A 24,793-nucleotide genomic window follows, 5' to 3' on the forward strand; every position below is an offset into this window, starting at 1 on the left:
ATTGCAGTGTAACGACAATGCATGAGTGCTGATAACCAATCCGTTTTTTCGTATTCCACATGTAAATAAAAAGGGACAGTTAAGCTCTTTTTGAAACTGGAAACATTGTATTTCTCATCATGGGTACATATGGAGCTCCCTGAGTACTGGAGAAAAATTGTCGTCCCTTGATATTTTAGCGTAGTCAACTTTTGCACAACTTTCGTGAATATTCAAGGCCTTGGAAAAAGAAAAAAGCGCACATGAAAAGGCCGAAAGAAACTTTTCTACAAAATATTACGAGGAAGAGGGGAGGCCGAAAGTTTCGAATATGCTTTACTCAGGAAACGTGATCAATTGACATTGACGCTCATCGAAAACAGTACTATCTTAAAGAATGTGTCAAACCTAGAGAGTAAAACTATGAGTTAAACATGCTTAATTACTGGATTGTTATCATTATATCAGCATAATCTAGATATTAATTCGCATTGAGAGATTGTAGTCATATGAAACGGCAGGAAATACCTACTTACCGAAAATCTCGGTGCACTCACAAATTTGTGCTTTTAACTTTTATGCCCGTGATGCCTAATCATTCATTCAGTTGTTGAAATAGTTTACACTACAAAATGTACTGAATAAAGTACTTTGAATGAACAGCAGTATTAATACCGACTAAAATATTGCTATCTTTAGAGGAAACTTGTTTACCACTTACCTGAATTACCGTAAAAGTAATTAAATCCCTTGTTCCGACGACATGGAGACACGTGCTTCAGATTCTTTGCTTATAACAAGCAGATAAGGTTTCTGTGAGAGAACCTTAAAACTGGATCTTATTTTAGAGATCATTCAAATCTTTGCAAGTGGTCTTAAGTGAGGCGTCAACTCGGAAAATGAGACCTTGGCTAAACGTTTTGAAGGTTTTGTCGCTTGTAGTTTGCTACACTTCATCTCCTATCTTGGGTGAGACCAAAGGATTCCGTAAGTTTCCATTTTTTGCATTTTTAACGGTGTTTATGTCGTATTAGATTGTAGTCCTGGCACGGTAGAGGTCTGCCATTTCGACGACAAAAGCAAAAGAATTAACGATCAGTTTCGTTCAGTTACACTCAGATCGAGTACCAAAATTCTCAATATTGTAAACTAAACCAGTTCCCGATGAAGGCAGAGCAATTTATTTTTGTCACTGAATCGTAGTCGGTGTCGTCAACTCTTTGTTGTCCCAGACAGGGTCAGATTAGTAACGGTTGTTAGGTAGCAACTCGCTTGCAATTACATTAGAGGTACCAGGAGTTTTCTTTGTCCCTAATCTTTTATTCTACTAGCGGCAGCTCAGCACAGCACTACCTCTCAACTAACATCTAACGTTATTTGCGAACCTCACTGTATACTATAATAAAATGATTCCTTTTCAATTTCCTAACAAGGTGAACAACATTTAAGTTTCAAGGTCGTTTTTATATGGAAGACTTGCTTTCCTTTTCTAGAACTAAAGTCGGAGGATGTTTTGTTCAAGTTGCGGGTCTTGTCCTTCCGTTTTAGGAGATTAAAGGTTGATTACGTAATGCTTCGGGTTTGAACGACACATTCGTTTACAAACAAAATCCGATTAATGATAAAACTGACATTAATCTCTTTTCAAATCAGTTTATTCCTTCTTTTGCTACTTACAGTTTGTGCAAGACTGTGGCCAACCCAAGATAGCTCGAAATTCAACCATTGTGCTCCAGTTAAGCTCTAATTTGGCAGTTTTTTCTTTTGATTTTTACCAGTTTGACAGTCCAACAACCCGGCACACCAAAAAGCTAGTAAAGCTTTTCCAAAAACGAATGGCGTAAAAGTTAGATGCTATTCCTCTTCGGGGTTAAACTAATTAAGTAAAATAGGTTTAAGTCTGTTGATAACTTCACTCAGCGAAATCTTAATTAATTTGTAATGAACGACAGAAATCTCAATTAGTTGAAACCACAAAAAAGTATTGTTTAATACCTCCCATTTCAATGGTCACACTTCAAAATTTCATCCACAGATTTAAAAATTGAAACCACTTTGTACAACAGAATAAACAGTACCACAGGAAAGTATTGCTCAGTAGTATTTAATTGAATGGGCCCCCTTTCCATCCACAGACTCAAAGTTAGAACCACCTTGTACAGCATAATAAACACTGATTACCACAGGAACCTACTGCTCAGTAGCTTTCATTTGAATGTTCAGACTTTAGGATTTCATCCACAGACTCAAAAGTTAGAACCACATGATAAACAGGCACCACAGGAAAGTACTGCTCAGTTGCTCTCATTTGAATGGTCACACTTTAGGATCTCATCCACCGATTCAAAAGTTAGAACCACCATACAGCATAATAAACACTGTTTACCAAAGGAAAGCACCGCTCAGTAGCTTTCATTTGAATGGGCATCATTCATTCAAAGACTCAAATACATGGAACGAAGTTTACTTCAGAAATGAAATTACTTGATACTCAATATGTACTTGACCTTTTCGTTTCAAAAGCCTATATTTATGGTGCTATCTAAAACATTAGACAAAACCCTTTGCGTGCACTCTTCTTACTAAATTACAAACGGTGCAACAAGCGATACTTTCATCATTTGTTGGAACGCTCGACCCCTCTCTACAAGACATACCTTATCATCTAATCATCCACAGACTTGAATCCGCAATAACCTTCTATCACAGACAAATTAAATAGAACTACAGGAGTTCAACAACTTCGATTTTCATGGTCACATCACCTAAGGTGACTTCATTTATATATTGGCTCGGAAAAGCTGCGAAACTGGGCAGCAAAATAAACAGCACCACTAGAGCATAATGCTCCGGTGAAGAGCTTTGATTTGATTGGCTACACTTTAGGATTTTATCGGACCACCTTCACACCGCTCTGTATGCTCGCCTTCGTATGCTCGCCAGGAACATGCAAAAGCTCCAAAAAAGGTAGACCTAAAAAGTCCACCAAGGTGCGATTCAATTTTCACCAGCGAGGGTGATTTATAAAGGAAGGTTGTTTGAGTATATTTGTTCTGTTTGTTACGCAGGGACACACTAGATACCTATGTACACCAGAAACACGTGATGTTCGATATTTCTTAATTTATTTCGATTTTTTTCAAGTCGCTATTCCACTTATCACATCTTCATCGCGCCTTGATAAACAGCGCCGCTGTAAGCAAGTCACTAGCTTTGCGTGATTTGAGGTTTGATCGATCAGTGCATTGGAACGAAAATACAATGGAAGTATGGAAAGTCCACAAGACTCTGTTGTTCTGTAATCATATGGTATTGATTAGTAAAATTCTGCCCGCTATGTATCAAATAGTATTATTTAAAAAGTGTAAAGTTATATAGTCTCTTGTTGTGGTTAAAGAATCGAAGCCTTCAATGGTAAGAGATTTGGCGGACTGTTATGTGAAAAGAAAGCGCCTGCAGGTGTGGAATTTATAGCTTTTCGATAGTTCATTTTCATCCTTAAAAAACACAATGACAGCTGTTGTCTAGTTTGAGAAGGGCTACGAGCCTTCGGCAAAGGAGTGATGTAATCTATTTATAGTTTGATACTTCAAGTACTCTTTGTTTTGAATCGTTCGGTTTCAGCCAAAGACTGTTTTCTCGGATTTGTTCCTACTTGTAGCTGAAAACTCATTTTAGTATCGATATTTAAATATGCAATATTCATCCAGTGTAGATCTTCACTAAACTAAAGCTGAAGAAAGGCTAAAAATAGTATACAGCATTTCAATCGGTTTTCAATTGAGAACAGAATGACCCGTCACCACGTACACAATAACGGCACAATGGACCAATCAGAACACGAAGCAAATAGACTATCACCGGCGCCAAGCGCGGGAAATCGCGAGCGAGCCATTGGTTGAGAAAGTGGCGCGAATTTTGCTCACCAATCACAGACCGTAGTAAAGAACAACCAAAGCGAACACGAAATTACTTTCGGCACTCAATTGAAGAATACTCTATCGTTAGTCTCACCCCGTACCTCATTTCACTCCTCCCCTTGGAAGTTACCTAGAGACCTTCGTTGTCTGCACAGGCGCAACTCTTTCTACACTCAGGACTTCACGTCTGGCATTTCTTTTGGAAACGACAGACGCTTTAAGTTGATTTGCAAGGACTTATTTCGCATTTTCGAAGCCAGTAAAACCCTCTAAATAATTAAGCGCATATGAGAAAGATGTCTTTGTAAAAGTGGCTGGGCAATTTGAAAAAAACTTCCCAATTTCTCCATTGGAAAACGAAGTAAAGTTCCCTAACTCATTCCGTCTTAAAATTTTGTCTTTTCCTTTTGCGGTTTCTAGTGTTTGAGAATGGTGAATACTCTTACAAAGTAGTTCTGTCAAGTGAAGACGAGCGCTCGTGGTTCGAAGCAGAACAAATATGTCAGCAGAACGAAGGAGGTCACTTGGCAAGTATTTTAACGAAAGAAGAAAACCGTTTCTTGAACGAGAAAATTCAACTTTTATCCAACTCAAAGACAGAGCCCGAGCAACTTTGGATAGGTGCCATTGATGAGCAGATCTATGGTGCATTTCACTGGGCAAACGGAGAAAAATTCGAGTAAGTCAAACTATTACATGTCTTTCATGTATAAATTATATTCTGCTCGGTAGAGTGAGAGGGGGAGAGTATCCTCGAAGTTTTGATGGGGGTGTGCTTCTGGATTCTCCAAATCCTGATCTCATATTCCAGTATACTGTTTTAGACCTGACCTTTACAATCAATACCCATTTTCAGACCAAAACGGCTCAAGAACCATACTCCTTAGGAAGGAACGTAGCTATAGAGCTTGTATAAGGGAGTACTCCCCGCTCACTAAAATGTAAGCTCTGGAATAGCTTTTACTAATGTGGAGCTCAGGATTAATTATTCCTTTGTTCAGAAAAGCATGGGCGAAAGGATCAGAAAGCGATTTGCTCGCTTGATTTTGCTCACTGAGCAACTGAAAATGCCTTTTGCAAGTGTTTGAACTTATTCCAAGCGCAAGTGCGTGTGAGTAAAGTGGAAGAAAAAGCAAACAAGAGCGAAATCAATCAAGGTCCCTTTACTGCTTTGGCTTTCTTCAGCTGAAGTGAAGCAGCTGGTGATGCAAGCGGGCAATAAATAGCTGGATTAATACGACGCCTTACCGAAACTATTTCGTTCCACTCACTTATCACTTTGACAAAAAACTCCGAGAATAGCGGGGTCTGGGCACAATAAGGTAAGCGTGGGATTCTGGGAAGTGCCAGACTCCAATATGCTTGCTAGACCCCACCATGTCTTGTTGCATAGCCTTATCTAAATCTGCGTTATTATGTAAAGTTACGTTTTTTTCGTTTTCCAGCATGTTTGTAATTTATTGTAATTTTTTTCCATTATGTTCTCGTGCTCATCTTGTCCCATCTCGACTAGCTTTGTGGCTATTTGCGGGACAAGCCCCTTATATCATCTGAATTTGTAAATAAATTGTTGCTGTTGTTGTTGTTGTTCAATAGGATAAAGACGCGACTGAAATGAGAGTAAGTCTCGAGTCCCCAACAGAAGTCGAATCTATGCCCTTCCGCACATCGAGTTGCATGCTGTAAAGACACCCACCTGACAGTCTAAATGTCTTGTGCTTAATTTCTTTTTCTCCTAAGATACAAGTCAGCATTCTGGGCCACTGGTGAACCTAATCTACAATTCAATGAAGACTTCGAAGTGTGCATCGCACTTCGATCGTCTGAAGACCTCGCTGATTGGGTTGATGCCGATTGTTACGAAACCAGAGGCTACATCTGCAAAATTGAAGGTAAGCTCTTGGAAGAATTTGGAGGCGTGATGGTCAAGTGGTTAGTAAGCCTGGTAAACTTGCTAACTTACGTAAACAATGATTTGTACCTAAAGTTAAATGTAGATTGCTCCTTTAGTCATATATGACGTTCTACGTATCAATCAAGTGTCCTAAGACTTCGCTTTGTTTTTTGGTTGTTGTTGCAGTTGCCTTCGTTTGTTTTGTTTTGTTTTCTGTTTTGCTTGTGTTTTCTCTGAGGTCTTCTCTTTTGTCATTTCAGGTGTACCAAAGCGACTTGTGGAGCACAAACGTTTCGGATATGGTAAGAAATGGTTGATTGATCACAAGCGTTTAAGCTATATACTTACCTTATTTCAATGTTTTGATAGCTGGATAAATGGATTCACTTGTTGATTAGTTGAATGACCGACCGATGACCGATCGATTCTCTAACCGATCGACCGACCAATCGAGCTACAGTCGACCCACCGCCCAACCGACAGACCTTAGAAACGAGGCTTCTCTGCCTTGTACCCAGGCGCCTCAAAAATCATAGCTTTCTTACGCAAAGAAACATGGGAAAATTTGACGTCAACCATCCCAAGGTGCTTTGCGCGCTTTGTTATTTCGTTCCCAAGGTTCCTTTCGATCAGAAGACGTTTGGAACGCCAATGGCTACGAGGCAGAGAGTTTAATGGTTTTAACAGATATAAGAAACTGGATTATTGTATGCTTTGGTGAATGAAACTGCCTTCTTTCTTTTGATCTTTAGAGTTCGATCACGGAAACGCCATATACAAGTTCATTTTCATACAGCGTGACATGCTGACATGGCCCGAGGCGGAAGTCTACTGCCGTGATGTGGAAGAAGGTCACCTGACAAGCGTGCGTGACTTACAAGAGAACAACAGGATCGAAAAAATACTGCGCAGACTCAGATATTACTTTGGATTTTCCAAGGTGTGGATAGGAGCCTCGGACCTTTATCATGAGGGGCGCTTTGAATGGACAGACGAGAGCCCGTTTAGGTTTGAGCGCTGGATCAAAGGAGAGCCCTCGGGTCAAGGCAGGGGCAAGAAAGAAGACTGCGCTGTCATGACCGCTGACCCCCACTGGGGACACTGGAAAGATGAACACTGTTTGCATCATCTGCCTTTTATGTGTCGAAAAGATGGTCAGTGGAAAGTATTCCACTTTTGCAAGATACTCGAAAACAAACAGCAATACAGGAAAGTAATTCCAAGCAGCGTTCAGTCAAAAGGGTCACACTCTAGAATTTCATCCAGAGACAACTTGTGCAACATAATAAACAGAACAGAGGAAAGTACTGCTCAGTATCTTTCATTTGAATGATCTCACTTTAGGATTTCATCCACAGACTCAAAGGTTAGAACCAATTTGTACAACATAATACACAGCACCACAGGAAAGTATTGCTCAGTAGCGTTCATTTGATTGGTCACACAATACGATTTTGTTCCCCAACTCAAACGTTAGAACCAATTTGTACAACATAATAAACAGCACCACTGGAAAGTACTGCTCAGCAGTTCTCATTTGAATGATCTCACTTCAGAGAAAAATGACTGCTAAGAAGGCTATAATTAGAACCCCTGGCACATGTAAACGCCAAAAGAACTACGAGTAACTCCTGCTACAAGCCAGGTTATTAACTTCAATGGTTCTGCAGTACAATTTCGTTAACTCACATACTCAAAAAATCAAACCATTTTGAACAAAACAGTAGACAGCACTAGGGAACTATACCACCCAGGTGGGGGAGGGGGGAGGGGGAGGGGGGCGCGGGAGTCTCAGCTGTACCAGTGGCGGGGAGATGGAAATAAGATCATATTGTTAGATCCAAAAGAATCCTATTAGGCTGAGACTGGACCCCAAAAATGTACAACGGCTCAGAACGTAACCCAAACGTAAGTCCATTCCTCCCGACATGAAAAAAATGTTGTTACCACAACCTCTTCTCCCTGAAAAATGTGCACCAGAAAATTATAACCTTAATGAAGTAAAATTTCAAACCTAGAAAAGATCTTCGCACCTCAGGATGCGCGAACTTGCTGGAAATATCTCTTCAAGTTTGGATAGGAACTACAAAAAAAATGCTGATTGCTATTTGAATATGATTTATTAAAATACGTACAGATGTAAGCTAATCGCCTATGTGCTTGTGTTTATGTTTCTCATCTGGGTCCAGTTGTTCAAAGCCAGATTAAGCTAATCCCGGGTTAACATGAACTTTGATTTGGGTTTAATTTCTTATCAACGAGTATTTTGCCAAAACACTTTTACTCATCAGTTTTGACTTAGACTTTTCTTTACCTTTGGCTCATTATCAGCTTTTAAAAACACTTTCACCGAGCGAGCTGAAAACCTCGATTAACTTTTAATCGGGGATTAACGTTAATCGGCGTTCGAACAACCGCGCCCTGATGGGTAGTGAGATAAAACTCTTTTTGTATGCTACTTGTTATTTTTCTGTGCAATGGTGATTTGTTATTTTTTCTTGCAACCAGTTACTTTCGTCGTTCTAGCTCATTTTTACTTTGTCCCAGAATCCACACCAAGGTCAAGTGTGGCTCATTACAAGGGACAGCTTTTGCTACAAGAATCAGCTATTAATCTGTCATAAATTGACAGTGATTTATTTCGTTATATTTTTCCTTACAGTTTGCCTTGAGCGAGCGGATATTGCCTTTGCTGTGGACGCTTCAAGAAGTGTGCGTATCAACGGGTTCAGGCGATCCAAGGAATTCATCGAGAACGTGCTAAAAGGGCTATCGATCTCGCAAAATGGAGTACACATCGGTTTGATCCGCTTTGGCACCAGATCAGACGTGATATTTGGTTTAGAAGATCACTTCACGTACAGCTCCATCGCCGCAGCCATCAAGACAATGAAGTACACCAGGGGAGGCACCAGAACGTATCTTGCGCTATCACAGGCACGAACCAGTTTGTTCGCCGGCAGTTCCCGTCAGAACATTGCCAAGTTCTTGATTGTTCTCACGGACGGCATGTCAAGTAATGTTGAGCTGACAGCTCAAGAGGCTCGGGCCTTGAAGAACGAGGACGTTCATGTTGTCGTTGTGGCTGTAGGGCGGACGGTGCACAGAAAAGAGCTGGTCAGCATGGCCTCCAGGCAACAGGATATCATTAGAGTGCGTTCATATGCGAGCCTGGGGAATATTGTGAAGAATATACAAGACAGAGTGTGTAATGGTGAGTTGACAGTGGGAGACCGCAAGTCTAGTTTTGTATTTGCGTTGAGATGCCTGTGAAAATGGATGCGCCGGGAACAAATCGAGGTTGTCGGTCATTTCGTTTCTTTGTCGGGCAAATTTACCTCGTTTTCATGCAAGAATCTGGTCTCATTTTCACGCGAAGATTACACGCACACAAGTCCCCCCTCTTCAACATACAAATTGGCATGTCGACCGCACTGTGATTACTATGTACTTACTAGTTTAAGGGGAGGGAAGGAGAGGAGGAAGTCTTCGCTTTGGATTCATGATAGCTCAGCGCTAACCATTCACGAGATGTGTATCCTTTTAAGTAAAAAAATTATGTACCGAAAATGAAACAAACGCTTTTCTTTTTGTTTTGTTTTTTTTCTTGCGGTACACAAAATGCTTCTAGAACACCGAGAAGACATCAAGTCAGTCATTTTCTAAACGGGAGAACAAACCATGATCAATTATAGCGAGTTTTCCAGGACACAAGACAAGAAAACTTGAAAACACTGACCTAAGTTTAAAAAAAAGGGGGGGGCGGAGGGGGGTTGGACGATGTAAGCCTTACCAACAACGGTTTGGGAGACAAATAACGTTATTTAAAAGGGCGCCAAAGGAAGGTTAACCAAATACTCTGGTCATTTTCTTTACACAGGAATTGAAGATTAATCACAGGAAATGCGAAACAATGCAACTATGTACTGAAACATCCAAAACTGGATGAAAAGAGACGGCCACTCCCAGGAAACTAGAGTACTATCCACGATGATTATAAAAACATATTCCAGAGTACCCGGACAACAAACAATTGGTGGAAAATACAGTATATTTCAACCGTTTGTTTTGTTTGCATGATCAAAATGTTAATGTTGTTCTCGTTTGAAAATAAAAAAAAAATTGTTATCAATTTTTTTTCCTCGCGTTTAAGGCGTTTAAAAGTGTCAAATTTTACTTCTGGCTGGGTACAATACCGCGCGAGACGGGAGACCGGGGATAGTAGGGCTGTGACGTCTGTATTGACGTCACAGCCCTACTATCTCACTCTCTTGTCTTGTGCGGTATTGCACCCAACCGGAAGTAAAATTTGACACTTTCATATGCCTCAAACACGGGGAGGAAAGGATAAGGAATCTTTTTTCAATTTTCATACAAGAACAATTGGAACATTTGATCAAGCAATTAAAAAAAATTCTGTCATATACAATAAGTGAATAACAATGTAAAAGAAGACAACAAACGTGCCGGAACTTTTGATTATATATGAAGATATAGACAAAAGTAAACAAGAAATATCCGTTTTGTAACCTTTTTTTTCAGCAATGTTTCTTTCCCTTCCTTCAATAGCATGTGTGGTTCGTTTTCGAATACGAGTTGCTTTGAACCTCATTATGAAAGCGAGGCTAGTTGCAGAGTTTTGTTATGAAAATTAGTTTTTACTCATATGCAAACAAAAGTTTTGCACTTAGCCTCGCTTTCATAGTGAGGTTCACAGCAACTCGCAAATGGCGTATTGCATTTAGCTTCCCTTGGCGAGCAATCTCATGTGACGTCATCAGTTGAAAAGATGAGCACATGACTATCACACCGGTTAGCTCAGTAAGACCCTTTGGAGCCTGGGAACCTTGTCAATATGAACTCTGATTGGACAACAAGAACTGACGTCACAACAATTGGTGTGGCAGACCGTCTTTTCTCGACAGGTGAAACAAGAACCGAAGAATCGGATGCTGACGCAGGCTATTGTCTCACTAGCTCGAGGATCTTACGAGAAGAAAAGAGTTCAGTGAAAATGTTGTATCTTTTTTGCATCAGTAATTGAATATAACTGAAACAAATTTTTGTATTAATAGTAGAATTAAACAAGCACCTAGGGGGGTCTGGGGGCATGCTCCCCCAGGAAATTTTTAAAATAGAATACTCAGAAACGCTATTTCCAGCGTTTCTGAAACCAAGGAAACAGTTTCCTAGGCAATGCTGGCGCTCACTAAAATTCTCTTTAAAAAGTAAATTACTGAATAAAAATGGTTAGTTGCCGGGTAGGGGTAGGGGGAGGGGGAGGGAGAATGGCAACAACAGAATTTTCATTGGCTTATCATTGCGAATTTATTTGATTTTCAAAAATGTTTGGTAACTTGATCCCAAAGTACGTGGAATGGCAAACGACAGGACGAAACGTCCGGCCTCCGGCCTCAAATGAAAACCCTGATCAATGTTAAACAAAACAGATATTCTCTTTGAACGCATTATTTTATGCCAAAATAGCTACAAATATATATTATGGTTAAACGTGTAACAGCAAATTTCTCCTTCCAGATTATGCAATTTTGAATCAGTTCGTCCGGAGCTGTATTGCAGTAATACTTGCCAATAGACCTTTCTCCAAAATGGCGGCAACAGATTTGAATGAGTTAAAATTGAACTGAATGAAAAACTGATACCAGTACTGGAGAGAGCACCTTTACTTTAGTAACCTTGCAAAGATTCAGCATATTAGGTGTTATATCAGCTTAGGAAATGTAAGATGAAATTTGACAAATTTACAGACGTTGGTATGACTGGGGGTATACGTCATACCCTCAGTCATGCAAACGTCTGTAAATTTTTCATTTTTCAACTTACATTTTCTCAGCTGATATTACACCTGATATGCTGACACTTTGCAGGGTTGCTGAAGTAAAAAGTGCTCTTCCTAGTGCTGGTATACGTTTTTAATTTTAACTTATTTGAATTTTCGGCCTCCATTTTGGAGAAGGGTCTATTGATTGTAAAAGATAGTCAAGAATGCTTTAACATCGCTTGACCAAAGTCAACACATAAATGCTCCCCGATGTTCTCCACATTTTACCAAATGTTTTCCGCAGTGTCTCTGCTTTTAGTAACCTGATACGTCAACAAAAGGAGTGCGAACCATTTCTTTATTTTCTTATCTTTTCCGATACGACACAGCGCCTTACTTAAAAGCTGTTTGTATGATATGCGATTAAATTATACAAAGACCAAACGAATGCGTCCTGTACAGTAAAATAACTATACCCGATTACAATGTACTTTACAAAATAAACATGTTCTCATCCTTCACAAAGATTATAAATGGTGTAGAATTTACAAGACGATCCTCGCGTTTTCACTTTCAACCCTCCTCTTCTTCTTCTTCCTCTTGCCGAACGACGGGAATACCTGAGGAAAAACATTCAAACGGGTCACGAAAATTTACCGCATCGACTCACGCAATAAAAGACTTGGTAACTCTATCAAGGGCAATTTTGTCACGCTTGGTCAAGCTATGAAGAGCAATTCTGTCACGCCATGTAATCCCGCTGTCCCGGTGGTGGGTGGGGGGGGGGGGGGGGGGGGACTCCCATATAAAAAGTGATGAGGGTGATAATCGGAAATTTTGAAAAGAGAATTCTGTTTTGTGGGCGTAGTCTGAACAATTTTCTTTTTTAATACCCCGACCAAATCAGTTGAGTGGCCTTTACTTCCTATCATATTTTTCGGCTCAATAACCTAAAAGGTGCCACCATACCTCTGACAGAAGTCATTTTAGGTTTTTAGCACCCTAAGGGGAACCAAAACACGAATTTTAACCCCTAAAAGGTACGACGATAACCTCCGTCACTTTTATATGGGAGTCCCCCCCTTCCCGGGCCCGCTGTGTCACACAACGAAGGAAACGTTTGTCTCCGGCTCGATTACCAGCCGCTGTTCGGGAATTGAGTCCACGGGGAGGAAAGCTGGACCTGAAGGAGCAGCGAAAATCGAGCCTATTGATGACGCTATGAAGGAAAACTCTGTCACGCTGAAAAGTTCATTTTCTACCACGCCTGGTTACGCTTTAAAGAGCCTTCGCGTTGGTGTGACCGTATCTCCGGATGAGAAAAAGCGGATTCTCTTTTCTGGTAAACTTGAGAAGACTCATCTGCTCAAGACAATTTAAGTGCCATTTTGCGTTCCAGTAACTCAAAAAAAAACTCATGAGGGATTCCTAGCTATCAATAAAAAAAATTGTAATCATTGTATGTATTGCTATTCCGGAATAGCGTAGCCTGCGAGTGCCGAAGCCTGAATAGGCGTCTGCTCTCCCAAGCTACAAACAGGGCCAATTGAACGCACCTTAAATGTATTAGAGGCACTATGAATGCTCATTCTTGACCTTAGAATCTTGGAAAACTCTTCTCTCAAGGTCTACTAATGTTGAAGCATTGAAGTTTTCGACTGTTTCTCACAGTCTTCTTCCGCAAATACTGTCTTCAGTGTTGTCACGTGACTTGTCTCCATGTCACTTGTCACGTGACTAAATACAAGTGGGTCGCGTGACAACACCGAAGACAGTATTTGCGGAAGAAGACTGTGAGAAACAGTCGAAAGCTTCAATGCTCCAACATTAGTAGACCTTGAGAGGAGAGTTTTCCATACAATTGTTTGAAAAGCAATTTTGTCACGGCAGAAAGGGCAACGCTGTGACTCTTGTTCGTTCAATTATAAACCATTATTTTTGTCCCGCGTAGTCAAAATTTAAGCCTTTCAGTGTGCCCATGAATATCATATTTTACTGAATAGTAACAAAGCTGAAGGAAGCTGCAAGACCAGGCCCAGATTAAAGCTAAGCAAACTCTTACCATCAAGCTTTTTAAGATGAGGCAGTCTTTTAATGGCTTCATCTCTCCAGTTGCCTTCTGCTGAATGCTTCTCTTCAAGTGGGTTACCTGCGAACAACCACTCAATCATTTTGTGCCATACAGGTATCTACAGACACATTTGACCGTGATCAAAGGTAATCCACTACATGTATATTCCTATCAGTTGAATTTGAGCATGAGAATGCAACATGTATTCAAAGCAAGTTTGACATTGACGGGTATCAAACGTGGCCACCTAGCCACCAAGTTTTCAAACTGATGGCCGGCTGAGAAAGTGCCTATAGTGCATTCCCATGAAGTTTGTAAGAAGCTTTTGAGTGTACAGGCTACTAAGGCGACGGGCCCTGATAATATACCACCACGGATTATAAAGGAGTTCGCCTACAAACTGGCCGAGCCTGTAACGTTGATTTTCAACGCATCTCTTTGTTCTGGTGAGGTGCCGGCTCTATGGAAGGACTCCAACATCACACCCACTCCCGAAGGTGAAACAGCCCCAGTACGAAGGCGATATACGGCCCATCTCCCATTCCCCTATCTTATCCAAAGCCTTGGAAGACTTCGTGGTCTCCTGGATGATCAAGGACGTTGGTGAGTACATTAACACTCACCAATTTGGAAGTCTCAAAGGATCCTCCACCACTTACTGTTTACTCGATCTTATTCATAACTGGCTGTCTTAGCTGGAGAATCCTGGTTGCTATTTGAGAACTTGCTTCCTGGATCTCAGCAAGGCCTTTAAAAGGATCAATCATGCCATATTGTCGTCACGAAGCTAATTGACTTAGGGGTACGTCGCTCTATCATCCCATGGATTTCTAGCTTCCTCTCAGATCGACGACAGTGCGTCAAACTTGGACAAAGCGTGTCCCAGTTGCTTACGGTTCGCACCGGGGTCCCACAAGGGACGAAACTTGACCCAATTCTCTTCGTTGTCATCAGTGATAAATGACCTGAAGTTAGCGTCCCCGCGCTGGTCGTACTGAAAATATGTAGACTACATGACTATCTCAGAGATTGCTCGAGCGCGCGGGGATTCCATCTTGCAAATCAAGCTGGACGTAATTTATTGTTGACCGCGAAAAATAGCATGGCGCTAAACCCTAAGAAGGACAAAGAGGTGGCGGTTTGTTTTCCGTCGCCACGTGGAACACCTCCCATCAGCTCTGACTGTAAACAACAAGGCTTTCGAAGCAAAGTCTTAGGAGTCACTATTCAAAGTAATCTTAAATGGGACCTTCACGTCAACGAAGTGGTGAGCAAGGGTTCCAAGAGACTCCACATCCCGCGCGTACTTAAGCGTAGTGGGGTACCGTCTCTTGAACTTTTGCGCGTTCTTTTTGCAGTTATAAGGTCTGTCCTTGAATATTGCTGCCCGGTGTGGCATTCATCTCTGTCTGACCAACTATTAGACAGAATTAAGAGGGTCCAAAAGCGTGCACTTCGCATTATCTATCCTGCGCTCCATTATCATGAAGCCCTCGAAATCTCCAGGTGTACGACATTGCATACAAGAAGAGAGGCACTGTGCGCGAAAAAATTCGACAAGTTAAGGGGCTCGGATCGCGCCTTTGTCACCCTATCCTACCGACTCGGGCATTTACGCATGGCCGCTCTTTGCGTTATAGCGGTAGACCATCGCTCTTTGAACGTTTCAAAAAGAGTGTCTTTCCTGTTATGTGCCTTCACGCTCGCAGCCTTGAATGACACATTTTTTTGTTTTTGTTTTTGAACTTATCACATCTTACGGATAAAATTATAGTAGTTTTTGAAATTAAACATGTAAATTTCGGCTTTATTTTATTGAAATTGAAAGGCCCAGCCCCATAGATAAACCTTGTAATCATTTTAAATTATTTTTAATTAATAATTACTGTAGTAATACCGCAATTCGCTTTTTAGCGCGATGATTTTACTAATAAATGCTTCTTCTAAACTACCCACAGACGCGAACGACTTCGTGCATGCTAAAAAAAAGCAGGCCAGAAAGAAACCCTCTGCTAGAAGAGAAACCAGAAACAACGTTGGTTTATAGATTTACCTCAGGTCAAATTAAGTAAGCTGACAGGCAAAAAGCTTGCATAACAGGCTGCCAAATTTCGAATGCTGTTCATGGCCAATAATGATAACGACAATGACAACGATGACAGTAATTGATGGTGACAGTCTACAACTGACAATAACATTGCTTGTCACACAATACAAATAAAGTGATGAAAATAAAGAGAGGTGTTTTAAAACCTGAATAGACAATCTACTGAATCTACATTGCAAGACAAGACTCATCACCCTAGCAGAAAATGTGCCAAACTGGCCAGAGCAAACTGAATAATCACCCTTACCAACAAAGAGTAAATCTTCTAACACTGGTAGATCAGCCTGTGAAAACATGAAAAAGAAAAACACTGTCAAACAATAAATAAAACATACACAAAAGTGAAGAATACAGATTTAATGGGCCTCACTTTTTTACACTGTATCCTAGAAGCTGTTTTCCCGCAACAACAAGATTTCTTAATGACATACCTAAATTTCTCCTTCTAATATCAATGCTTATTCAACCTCTGAGGTCATGAGAATTAACGATATGATCACCCACGTGAATTTTCTTGATATTTTTAAGAACTTCTTCCCAGTACTTTTATAGGAAAAGTATGAGGACAAGATAGGAGAATTTGTTCTTTGATATAAGAGGTTAAAGGGTTAAACATTGTCAAGTACAGCTCAAATAAGAGAACATCTGGAACATCAAGGAAAGCAAAAAAGAAAAACTCAAAACAGAAATACAAAATAATCTAACCAGTTTTTGGAATTCATCCCATGCCTTGACTTGATTATTTGACATGTATAGAACCTATGGAAGAAACATCTACAAGTCACTTGCAATCTCTACAGATCTTACAAATATTTACTACATGTACTATACACTTTATACACTCACTGCATCTCTTATCTCATTGGAATGGTTAAGGAGTCGCATCCACGTTTTCAATGCACCATCGCAAACAGAATGCAGAGAATTATGATAGTTCTAGGTCTGCACAACACAAGGAGACTTAACAGCCTGTGACTACTTCACCCATTTACTAGACAATTTAAACAAACTTTCTAAAACAATTATTGAAGAGGTGTGTAGAATATTAAAGGTTCTACAAGTAAGTGACTTTTGATGTAAGGTCAAATTCTCCTTTTGTTTCAGAGGGGAATACAAGGCAATTTGGAAGGAGAAACTAGCAATTTATCAGAAGTCACTTAGGGCTTTTTTCCAGGCACCCCTTCAATTTTGATTGATACTCTGGTTTGTGTTACCATAGCAACATAGATGATATTGTGCATTTATTACAAGCAATTTTCTCAGCATCTATATCTGGATATAAACTTTAAAAATGATATATAATGTCCCTGGTAGGCCACATGTACATACAGGCCAAGTTTGGCTCCAATGATAAAATTCTATACAAAAACAAACCTGCAACTACAGTACATGTAGACTGACAACCCTACAGTCCCAGAAATGTCATCTGTTATCAAGTGTGAAAACCATTCAACAATTCACCGACTTTTAGCAATTGGCCATGGCAAAACGTTTCAATCAAATCAAACAAAACGGTCATTGCAATTAATTATATATTCATGGCAATCAATTAAAAAAAATTGATATTTTCCTTTAACCAGGTTTAAATACCTTGAGTTTTTTTAGTACACCAATCCCTTTGAGCTTTTCAATGTTATTGTAGGATATCCAAAGCTGTTCAAGTGTGTCCGCCACAGCTTCCTAAGGGTAGAATGAATGCAAACTACATGAGGCTGTTTCAAATAAAAAGATTAACTGGAAAACAAAATTATTATTATTATTATTATTATTAATATTATTATTATTATTATTATTATTATTATTATTATTATTATTATTATTATTATTATTATTATTATTTTATTTTATTTTTTTTAATTGACAGTTAACCTTTTTTCAAATACATATTAATAACAATAACATTATTATTAACTAACCACTACAAATTACAGCTTTACATGTGTTACAAATAACTAACAGATTATTGTTCCTTAGAATAGAGAAACACCGCCACATACATTAAACACTACAGCACACTACACAGCAGGCAAACATTTGCAAAATTAGCTTTCAGGACCCAAAAAAGTTAAAGTTGTCATTGTTGTTTTTGTTTTGTTTTTTTACCTGGATTGCACTGTAGTCTAGTCTAGTCATTGTGGCTATTAAAGATAATACATTGTATGCAAACAAGCTACCAATATTGTAAAAAGGTCGTTTCCATAAGCGCTATCATTTTCTTTCGACTACCAGAATTCATTTAATTTGTAATCCCAGTGGAAAAAACAAAAACAATTCAAGATTGTGGCAGTTGAAATGAAATGACTAGATTGTGAAAATTACCTTGACTTCAAAGGTGGACAGATGTAAATGATAAAATACACATCAGGCTTTTTTGTCAAAACTTATTGTAAGTTTTACTGTAAGTGTTGTTTTGTTATTTTGTACAGGATGTAAGAGACATCAAAAACTAAACTAAATTACAGGTAAATTTGGAACAGACACTCTTTAACCCCTCTTTAACCTTCTTTAGAAGCTAATATTATTGTATACTTACCAAACCATTGAGGTTTTTAATGTTATTTCTTCCCAGTGACAAGATTTTAACCTTCCCTGGGAAAAATGATACAAACACAGTACTGATTTTAGAAAATGACCATTTTTTCACACTCATAACTAAACTCAAAGCCTTTTAAAATCAAAAGATTAAAGAATATTCGGTGTTAAACATTTTATTTTTTAAAATTGAAAGTTAGACATTCCAGTTTTCAATTTTTAGTCCCTACTGGAAGGGTCAGGTTTATTAACCTATGAACTTATTCCTTACAGTTATCTGTCAAAAGACACAACAAGTAGTGAACACTTCTGGTCATTCTTTGAAGAAATTTTCTTAATTTTGGCTTTCTGTGATTAACGTAGGAAACAAAAAGCGGCAAATGTATGTCATGTTTTTGAGAAGACAATAATGATGCCCCAAGACAAAGCGCAACAATTTGAGAAATTTATTTACCATGATACTACATAACACCGCAAAACATCCTCTATCCCCCACTTCACCATCTCTCACACCCCACTCCTGATGGCACACTGGCTCACTCATGTAAGACACAGCAAATGGTGCAGGCTGCCCCAAAAGGCTGCCTGATCGGACTGGCCTACTGGTAAATGTTAATGCCGTACATGTAGGTGCCAAATAAGGCAGTATTAGATAAACATTGAATCAATGTTTCCATGGACTTACTCAAGCCATTTAAGTTGGCAATTTTTTCAATGCTGTTTGTGGATAAAGACAGTTTCCTAAAAAAGAAGCATTTCAAGCATTAAGTTATAAAATTGATACAACACACACACACACACAACTGTACAACTTTGATCAACCAAGCAATATAGAAACTACATTTACGCAAAAACAATTTTTTTTTTTTTGGTTCCAATTAAGCTATCCTGTAACTCACTACAAAAAACACAGGTTAGGGGGTTATTTCTCAGGATCAAGATTGTTTACTACACCAACAAGGACATCACAAGACTAGTATCAGTTAGAATAGAGGACCAGTGTCAACAAATATACTGGACTGTGCAATTAAGTGAAAAGGTGTCACCCCATTATTCATTACACCTCATTCCAAGCAAAATTATTATAACTAACTTCTAACAGAGAAGAGTGAAGAGTACTCACTCGCAACAAGTTAAAGTGGACAAGGAGGCATCCATCTTTTCTATTGGAGGATACTGTGCATACAACTTGATTTCTTGCGACTCTGCAGCTTTGCATTCATGTTTCTTTTCCTGTGTCAGAGACAAAAGTGATGATTGATCTGACTCTGAAGTACAATAAAAGCATCCCTAAAGTTGCATGTTGCCAATGTACTCAATCATAAACAAAAAGCTAAACTACCAGTAAAGAAGGCAAGGAGATGTGGCCCCTTGAGTAGAAGGTGTCACATGCCTTATAGGCCATTTTACAGTTGTGTGTTTAGTGACTTGGCCTTCAATTGGAATCGAGCCTGGGGGAGACCTTGTTTTGATACAAACCTAATTGCTTTTGATATGTAAATGCAAACTAGTTAGCATAAGAACAACATGATCTACGTATCAAAAGCAGCTAGGTCTGTATCAAAACAAGGTCACCAACTGTAAAATGGGCTATTGTTCGGATGCCCTACATGTTAGTACCAACCAAGAAAGCTGCAGAAGGTGCAAAATACAACTCAGGATAAAATTTCTCTTAGTTGGAGTACATTTTGTCTGCTGGATAGCGATTCATCCACTGGATTAAGTTTTCTGCTCTTTGAAAAACTAGGGCCAGAAGGGGAGGGGTACTTCCATGTATAACCTTTGTAGGTTAATATGTCACCCCAAAGGATGTGGTTTTTCAGCTGTTTTGGTCTGAAGGTGCTGGTATAGATTTTACTGATTTTGGTCCGAAGGCTGAAGTGAGACCAACAGGCCACTTCTGAGAACGGGTATGGTTTTGCAGCCAAGGCAGAAAAATGGCATAAAAACATTAATTGTGTCAATAACAAAATGCTTGAATATGATTGGTTCTTAAAAGCCCATATTTAAAGCTTGATTTTGCTATGTAACTCCAAAACTGTCTGATTTGACCTGTCCGATTACTACATGTAGAAGCTTGCAATCGGACAGGTCAAATCGGACAGTTAAAGAACCAATGAAAATCAAGTAGCAAATCCCACTAGCCAATGAAATTTCACTACGTGGCACATGATAACCAATCAAAATCAATGAAAAAATTGTGACCAGGTAAGCTGTCCAGCTTTGGAATCTATTTCTTACGTTAATAAATATTCCAAGACTGAGATTCTCGCATTTGTTATTGGCACAATAATTGGTAATAGGACTTCGTGTCGTACAATTCAGAAATTACTCACCCATTACTTATACATACTTTGGTCTGAAATAGGGTTAGGGTTTGGAGGACAGTTTCAGTACACTGAGTTTCAGGACGGTGTATGACATTTGCAGACTGCAGACTGCAGACTGCAGACCGCAGACCGCAGACTGCAGACTGCAGACTGCAGACTGTAAATTGTTTTCACCAGTGGTAATTTCTCTGTGGTAAGTGTATACATAACACTGTATACTTCCGAAAATTCTCAGACCACCGCAATAATTTATTTAGGGGCGAGGTATTATAAGCTTAATAAATCTCTAAGATTTTGGTTCTCACACTGCGCATTACTCATAAATAATCAGCATCACTTTAAGAATTATACTAAAACTACCCACTAGAGCCTTTAAATGATGTTATTTCCTTCTCGAAAAAACATTGTTTCGGTGCGTGTTAACACGAAATGGTTCTGCCAGTCGTGTTCATATTATTAATTGCGGATCGAGCGGATAGCATCTATTACACATGGTTTCTCATTCACAGTATTTAGATTCCTTCCACATCACAAATACGGCCGACGATTTATTTGTATTCCAGGGGGGTTTAGTTCATTTCTGGTATATTCTAACATTCCACAGACAAATTGCTCAAACAAATCGGATGTTAATGTTTCAATATTCGCTTCCCACGCGCCGTACAAACAACGGGTTAGACATTCTTGTGCAATATCCCACCGCATTCCGAACTTTCTTTGCTGAAGAATTACTTAATAGACAAGTATTAGTCGGCTACTTGTTATTATCATACAATGATAACCTTTACAGCCAAAGACAACTTGAGAAAGAGGCTGTTGTAACTTTACGCAGGAAAAATCAACCTCGTACCCAGGGCCCCAGGCCAAGGCTGATTTCCAATTTTTTTTGACGTTGCTTTATTGACGATGACATCACCTTTATTCTTATGTTTCAATGTGTATTATTTTACAATTAACAGTCTGGCCAGTCTGCAGTCTGCGGTCTGCGGACTGCAGTCTGCAGTCTGCAGTCTGCAAATGTCATACACCGGTTTCAAGACTGACCAACACAGATCTCACCCTATCATTTGGTAGAGCTTTGTGATTGCATAATGATTTGCAAAAACATAATTAAACATAAGCATAACCGTTACAGAATAGATAAAAACGTTACAAATCTTAACTGAACAAGTTGCAAGAAGAAGATACCCAAATATATTAATTATGAACGAATCTAATTTTAAGTGTCATACAAGTGCAAATTCCAGCGCTGAATTAGAGCTAATTGGGGATACTAGTACGTACAATAAGAAAGATGTTGAACATATCTGATATAATTGATTGCTTTGACAGAAAGAAAGAATAAGCTGCAACTGGACAGTGATAACTAAAACATCATTTGATGATCACATGCAAGCAGATGGCAACAAACTGTTTCACTTACCCAAAGCGCTAAAGCGTCCTTGATTGTTGTTCCCTTGGACTAAAACAAAAACAAAAATTAGCTCAACCTCTTAAACAGCAAACCTTTTGAATTCAGAGATATTTACCATATCTGTCAAAACGAAGTTTACTTTTTTACGTAACTTTACTCCAATTTCACTTCGCCACAAATAAAGTTCAAGATGGCGATCACCATGGAAATGCTCCGCTAAGACCTATGGGAAACAAAATATACTGCGACTTGATTGGATAACTAAGTAAAACATGGCGGACGAGCAGTTCAGTAAGTCCCGAAATTCAGGGTTGTGAAGTGTGAAAAACATGGTCAAAAGAGCAAAATTCACTCCACCAAAATGGTGGGTACGAAGAAAAGACTCTATCGTCGTGATTCAATAGAAGATTCTTCCGAAAGTCAGAATATCTCAAGTAATTGCTGCAAGAGACCTCAAACTTGTATCCTTGACTTGCCTGAAGAGTGTTTGGTCATTGTGTTCAGAAGGCTCACAGCTTACGAACTTAGTAACGTTTCCAGGGTATGCAAGAGGTTTTATCACGTTTGCTGTAATCCTACATTATGGACCTCCATCGACCTTTCTTTTCAAGATTTCTGGAGTGTACTCTTTGGTGAAAAGGTGCCAAACGCCTAAATGCGAATGTCGTTTGCATCATATTTCTGTCCGCAAGAAAAGCTACATTGACTGAGATTCGAGCACGTTGAGACCTCAACATGTTTCGCGAAGCGGACATGTTCATTTACCTTCTTAATAACTGCAATGTGAAAAATTTGAAGAAGATTGAATTCTGGCTAAGGTTTTCATGCGGTAATTTGGACTGGGAATGTTTTTAGGTGTTTTGTGCAGAATTGAATTGTACGAACAGTTAAAAGTTTCTGCGATGTTACCTTGATGTTTCCTACACCACCGCAAAGCTTATAGGAAGCCTTCGTAGTCTGGAATATCTAAACGTACACTTTCTAACTCAAGACGTCCTTCAACCTGAAGCCTTGGATGCCATCTTATCGTCACTCCCCAATCTAAAGTACTTCAAGATAACAATTCGTCCGCCAATTAGTGAGGAGCACTTTCCTGGATATGTACTAAAATCTGACTCTTTAGAAACCCTTGACTTTGGTCATACCAAAATATTTCCAATCACGAAAATGATTCTGCCAAAGCTTCACACCATAAATGCTGAATACCTCTGCATGGGTTCTCCTATGGGAAGGGAATTGTGCCTGTTTGATATTACAGAGAGAGGATGTCCACTTATTCAAAGGATAAATGGTTGCACTTCTCTGTTACCTGGCTTGCAGAACTTTCAGCTCAGCAATTTTCAAACAAGAGAGTTGCCTTTCTGTGAATGTGTTGTGCATTCCTTTCACAGAGGCTTACAGTAACAGGAGTGTAGCTGAGAGAAAAAAATACCAGGCTTAGTAACAAACCCAGCCACTTCTTTTGGACTATGTACCTTTAAGGCCGGGCTAAACGAGAGCGATAGTTGTCAATAGTTGAATCGCATGACAAATCATTGCATCATCAACCCAGTTGCAAAACTATCGACAATTATCAAGCGGGGTGCCAAACAAGACAAAACTATCGGCGACTATCGACAAAAATTTGAGCATGTTCAAACTTGATGAGAGCGGCCGATAGTGGCCTATAGTTAGGTGCCAAACGAGAGCGAGAGTTTCAACTATCGGCCACTATTTTTACTATCGGCTCTCGTTTGGCCCGGCCTTTAGAATTAACCTCAAGTTATATTGCTCAATAAACAAGAACCTGAGCTCATTACTTTTCTAGAAAACACAGTAATGAGACAGGCATTTAATTTTGACTGGCATTTATCATGTCCAGCTTCTCTGACATCATAAATTGCGTTGAAGTAAAAATAATAATATACCGTATGAAAAGACTGCAATGTTTCTGAGTTAGTTGTTTTTATTCCGCCTCAGTGTAAGCTATGAAGATTGAGTGATTCAATTAAACTATACAAAGAAATGTCAATGATTTTATCAGTGTAACTTGTAAAGAGGGTAACAAACTAGCCTAGCAACAGGGTAACAAAGTAACAAGGTACCAGTGTAAAAAGTAAAAATGACATGGATCAGAGACTTCCATGTAACCCTGTAGTGGATGTTTAAGTGCTTTTAAGCACTTAAAAGTGAACCAGTGAATTTCCTACTAAGCTTTGGTCTAGTACCATATCCTATAAAAAAATTAGGATATGGCACTAGACCACATGCCCACCAGCCAGGCAAAGATTTCTGATCCATCATCATTGGTGCTACAAGCACAACATTCAATGTACCCTTCACATTCACACTGCTTCAATTACTATCATAATCATGCACCCATGACTTGCTCCCGTCTGGCCTTGTCACTTGTCCTGGAGTTCATGGTTTCTGCGCAAATTCTTGTCAAAGTCAAGGATTTTTACCTTGCTTTATGTGGTCAACCATTTCTTTACTATGGCTAACTCCCAGAAGAAAATTAATGGGTTCACTTAAGCACTTTGAAAACTGTTACACTACAGAGTTAATGCAGTGGAATCCAGTTGTTTGAAACCTCCTGGAGAAACTGAATTTGGCTTAAAAAACAGGGAGTTCCAAAAACCAGGGTAAAAATCTGCCCAAAGTAAATCCAAGGGAAACAACTTCTTGTTCAAAGAATTTGGCGTTTCGAAAAATGAGGATTTCAAATAATCGAGATTCCACTGTAATTCCCTATCTCTGGATCTTTCATTTGTGTCATTTTAGT

At 39.3% G+C, this 24,793-nt stretch overlaps 2 protein-coding genes across 2 annotated transcripts; one reads left to right on the forward strand and one right to left on the reverse strand.

The window, feature by feature from the left end:
- The first annotated feature begins 806 nt into the window (after positions 1–806).
- Positions 807–10,327, forward strand: LOC146467367 (C-type mannose receptor 2-like). The gene is made up of 7 exons (XM_085126139.1): positions 807–966; positions 4,320–4,578; positions 5,640–5,791; positions 6,054–6,095; positions 6,546–6,947; positions 8,456–9,007; positions 9,674–10,327. The coding sequence occupies exons 1-7, from the start codon at positions 879–881 to the stop codon at positions 9,685–9,687; spliced, it is 1,509 nt and encodes a 502-aa protein (XP_084982265.1). The 5' UTR covers positions 807–878; the 3' UTR covers positions 9,688–10,327.
- Positions 10,328–11,916: 1,589 nt separating this feature from the next.
- LOC146467368 (dynein axonemal light chain 1-like) lies at positions 11,917–22,286 on the reverse strand. Its single transcript, XM_085126142.1, has 10 exons — positions 22,145–22,286; positions 22,039–22,077; positions 19,409–19,518; positions 18,971–19,026; positions 18,287–18,342; positions 17,344–17,433; positions 16,459–16,512; positions 16,001–16,037; positions 13,638–13,724; positions 11,917–12,195 (listed from the first exon to the last, which is right to left on the reverse strand). The coding sequence occupies exons 1-10, from the start codon at positions 22,145–22,147 to the stop codon at positions 12,149–12,151; spliced, it is 579 nt and encodes a 192-aa protein (XP_084982268.1). The 5' UTR covers positions 22,148–22,286; the 3' UTR covers positions 11,917–12,148.
- Between the last annotated feature and the right edge of the window lie 2,507 nt (positions 22,287–24,793).

Source organism: Pavona decussata, unplaced genomic scaffold, assembly GCF_977016875.1.
Source record: "Pavona decussata unplaced genomic scaffold, jaPavDecu1.1 SCAFFOLD_137, whole genome shotgun sequence".
NCBI classification, from domain to species: domain Eukaryota; kingdom Metazoa; phylum Cnidaria; class Anthozoa; order Scleractinia; family Agariciidae; genus Pavona; species Pavona decussata.

Bases quoted from the DNA above. Each gene is read 5' to 3' on its own strand.
- LOC146467368 (XM_085126142.1), bottom strand. The intron at 19,519-22,038 runs GTAAGTGAAACA...TCTCTGACACAG, and splicing joins AGGACGCTTTAGCGCTTTGG to GAAAAGAAACATGAATGCAA. The intron at 19,027-19,408 runs GTGAGTACTCTT...CTTCTTTTTTAG, and splicing joins TCCACTTTAACTTGTTGCGA to GAAACTGTCTTTATCCACAA.
- LOC146467367 (XM_085126139.1), top strand. From the start codon at position 879: ATGAGACCTTGGCTAAACGTTTTGAAGGTTTTGTCGCTTGTAGTTTGC. The intron at 967-4,319 runs GTAAGTTTCCAT...TGCGGTTTCTAG, and splicing joins GGGTGAGACCAAAGGATTCC to TGTTTGAGAATGGTGAATAC. The intron at 6,948-8,455 runs GTCAGTGGAAAG...TTTTCCTTACAG, and splicing joins TTTTATGTGTCGAAAAGATG to TTTGCCTTGAGCGAGCGGAT.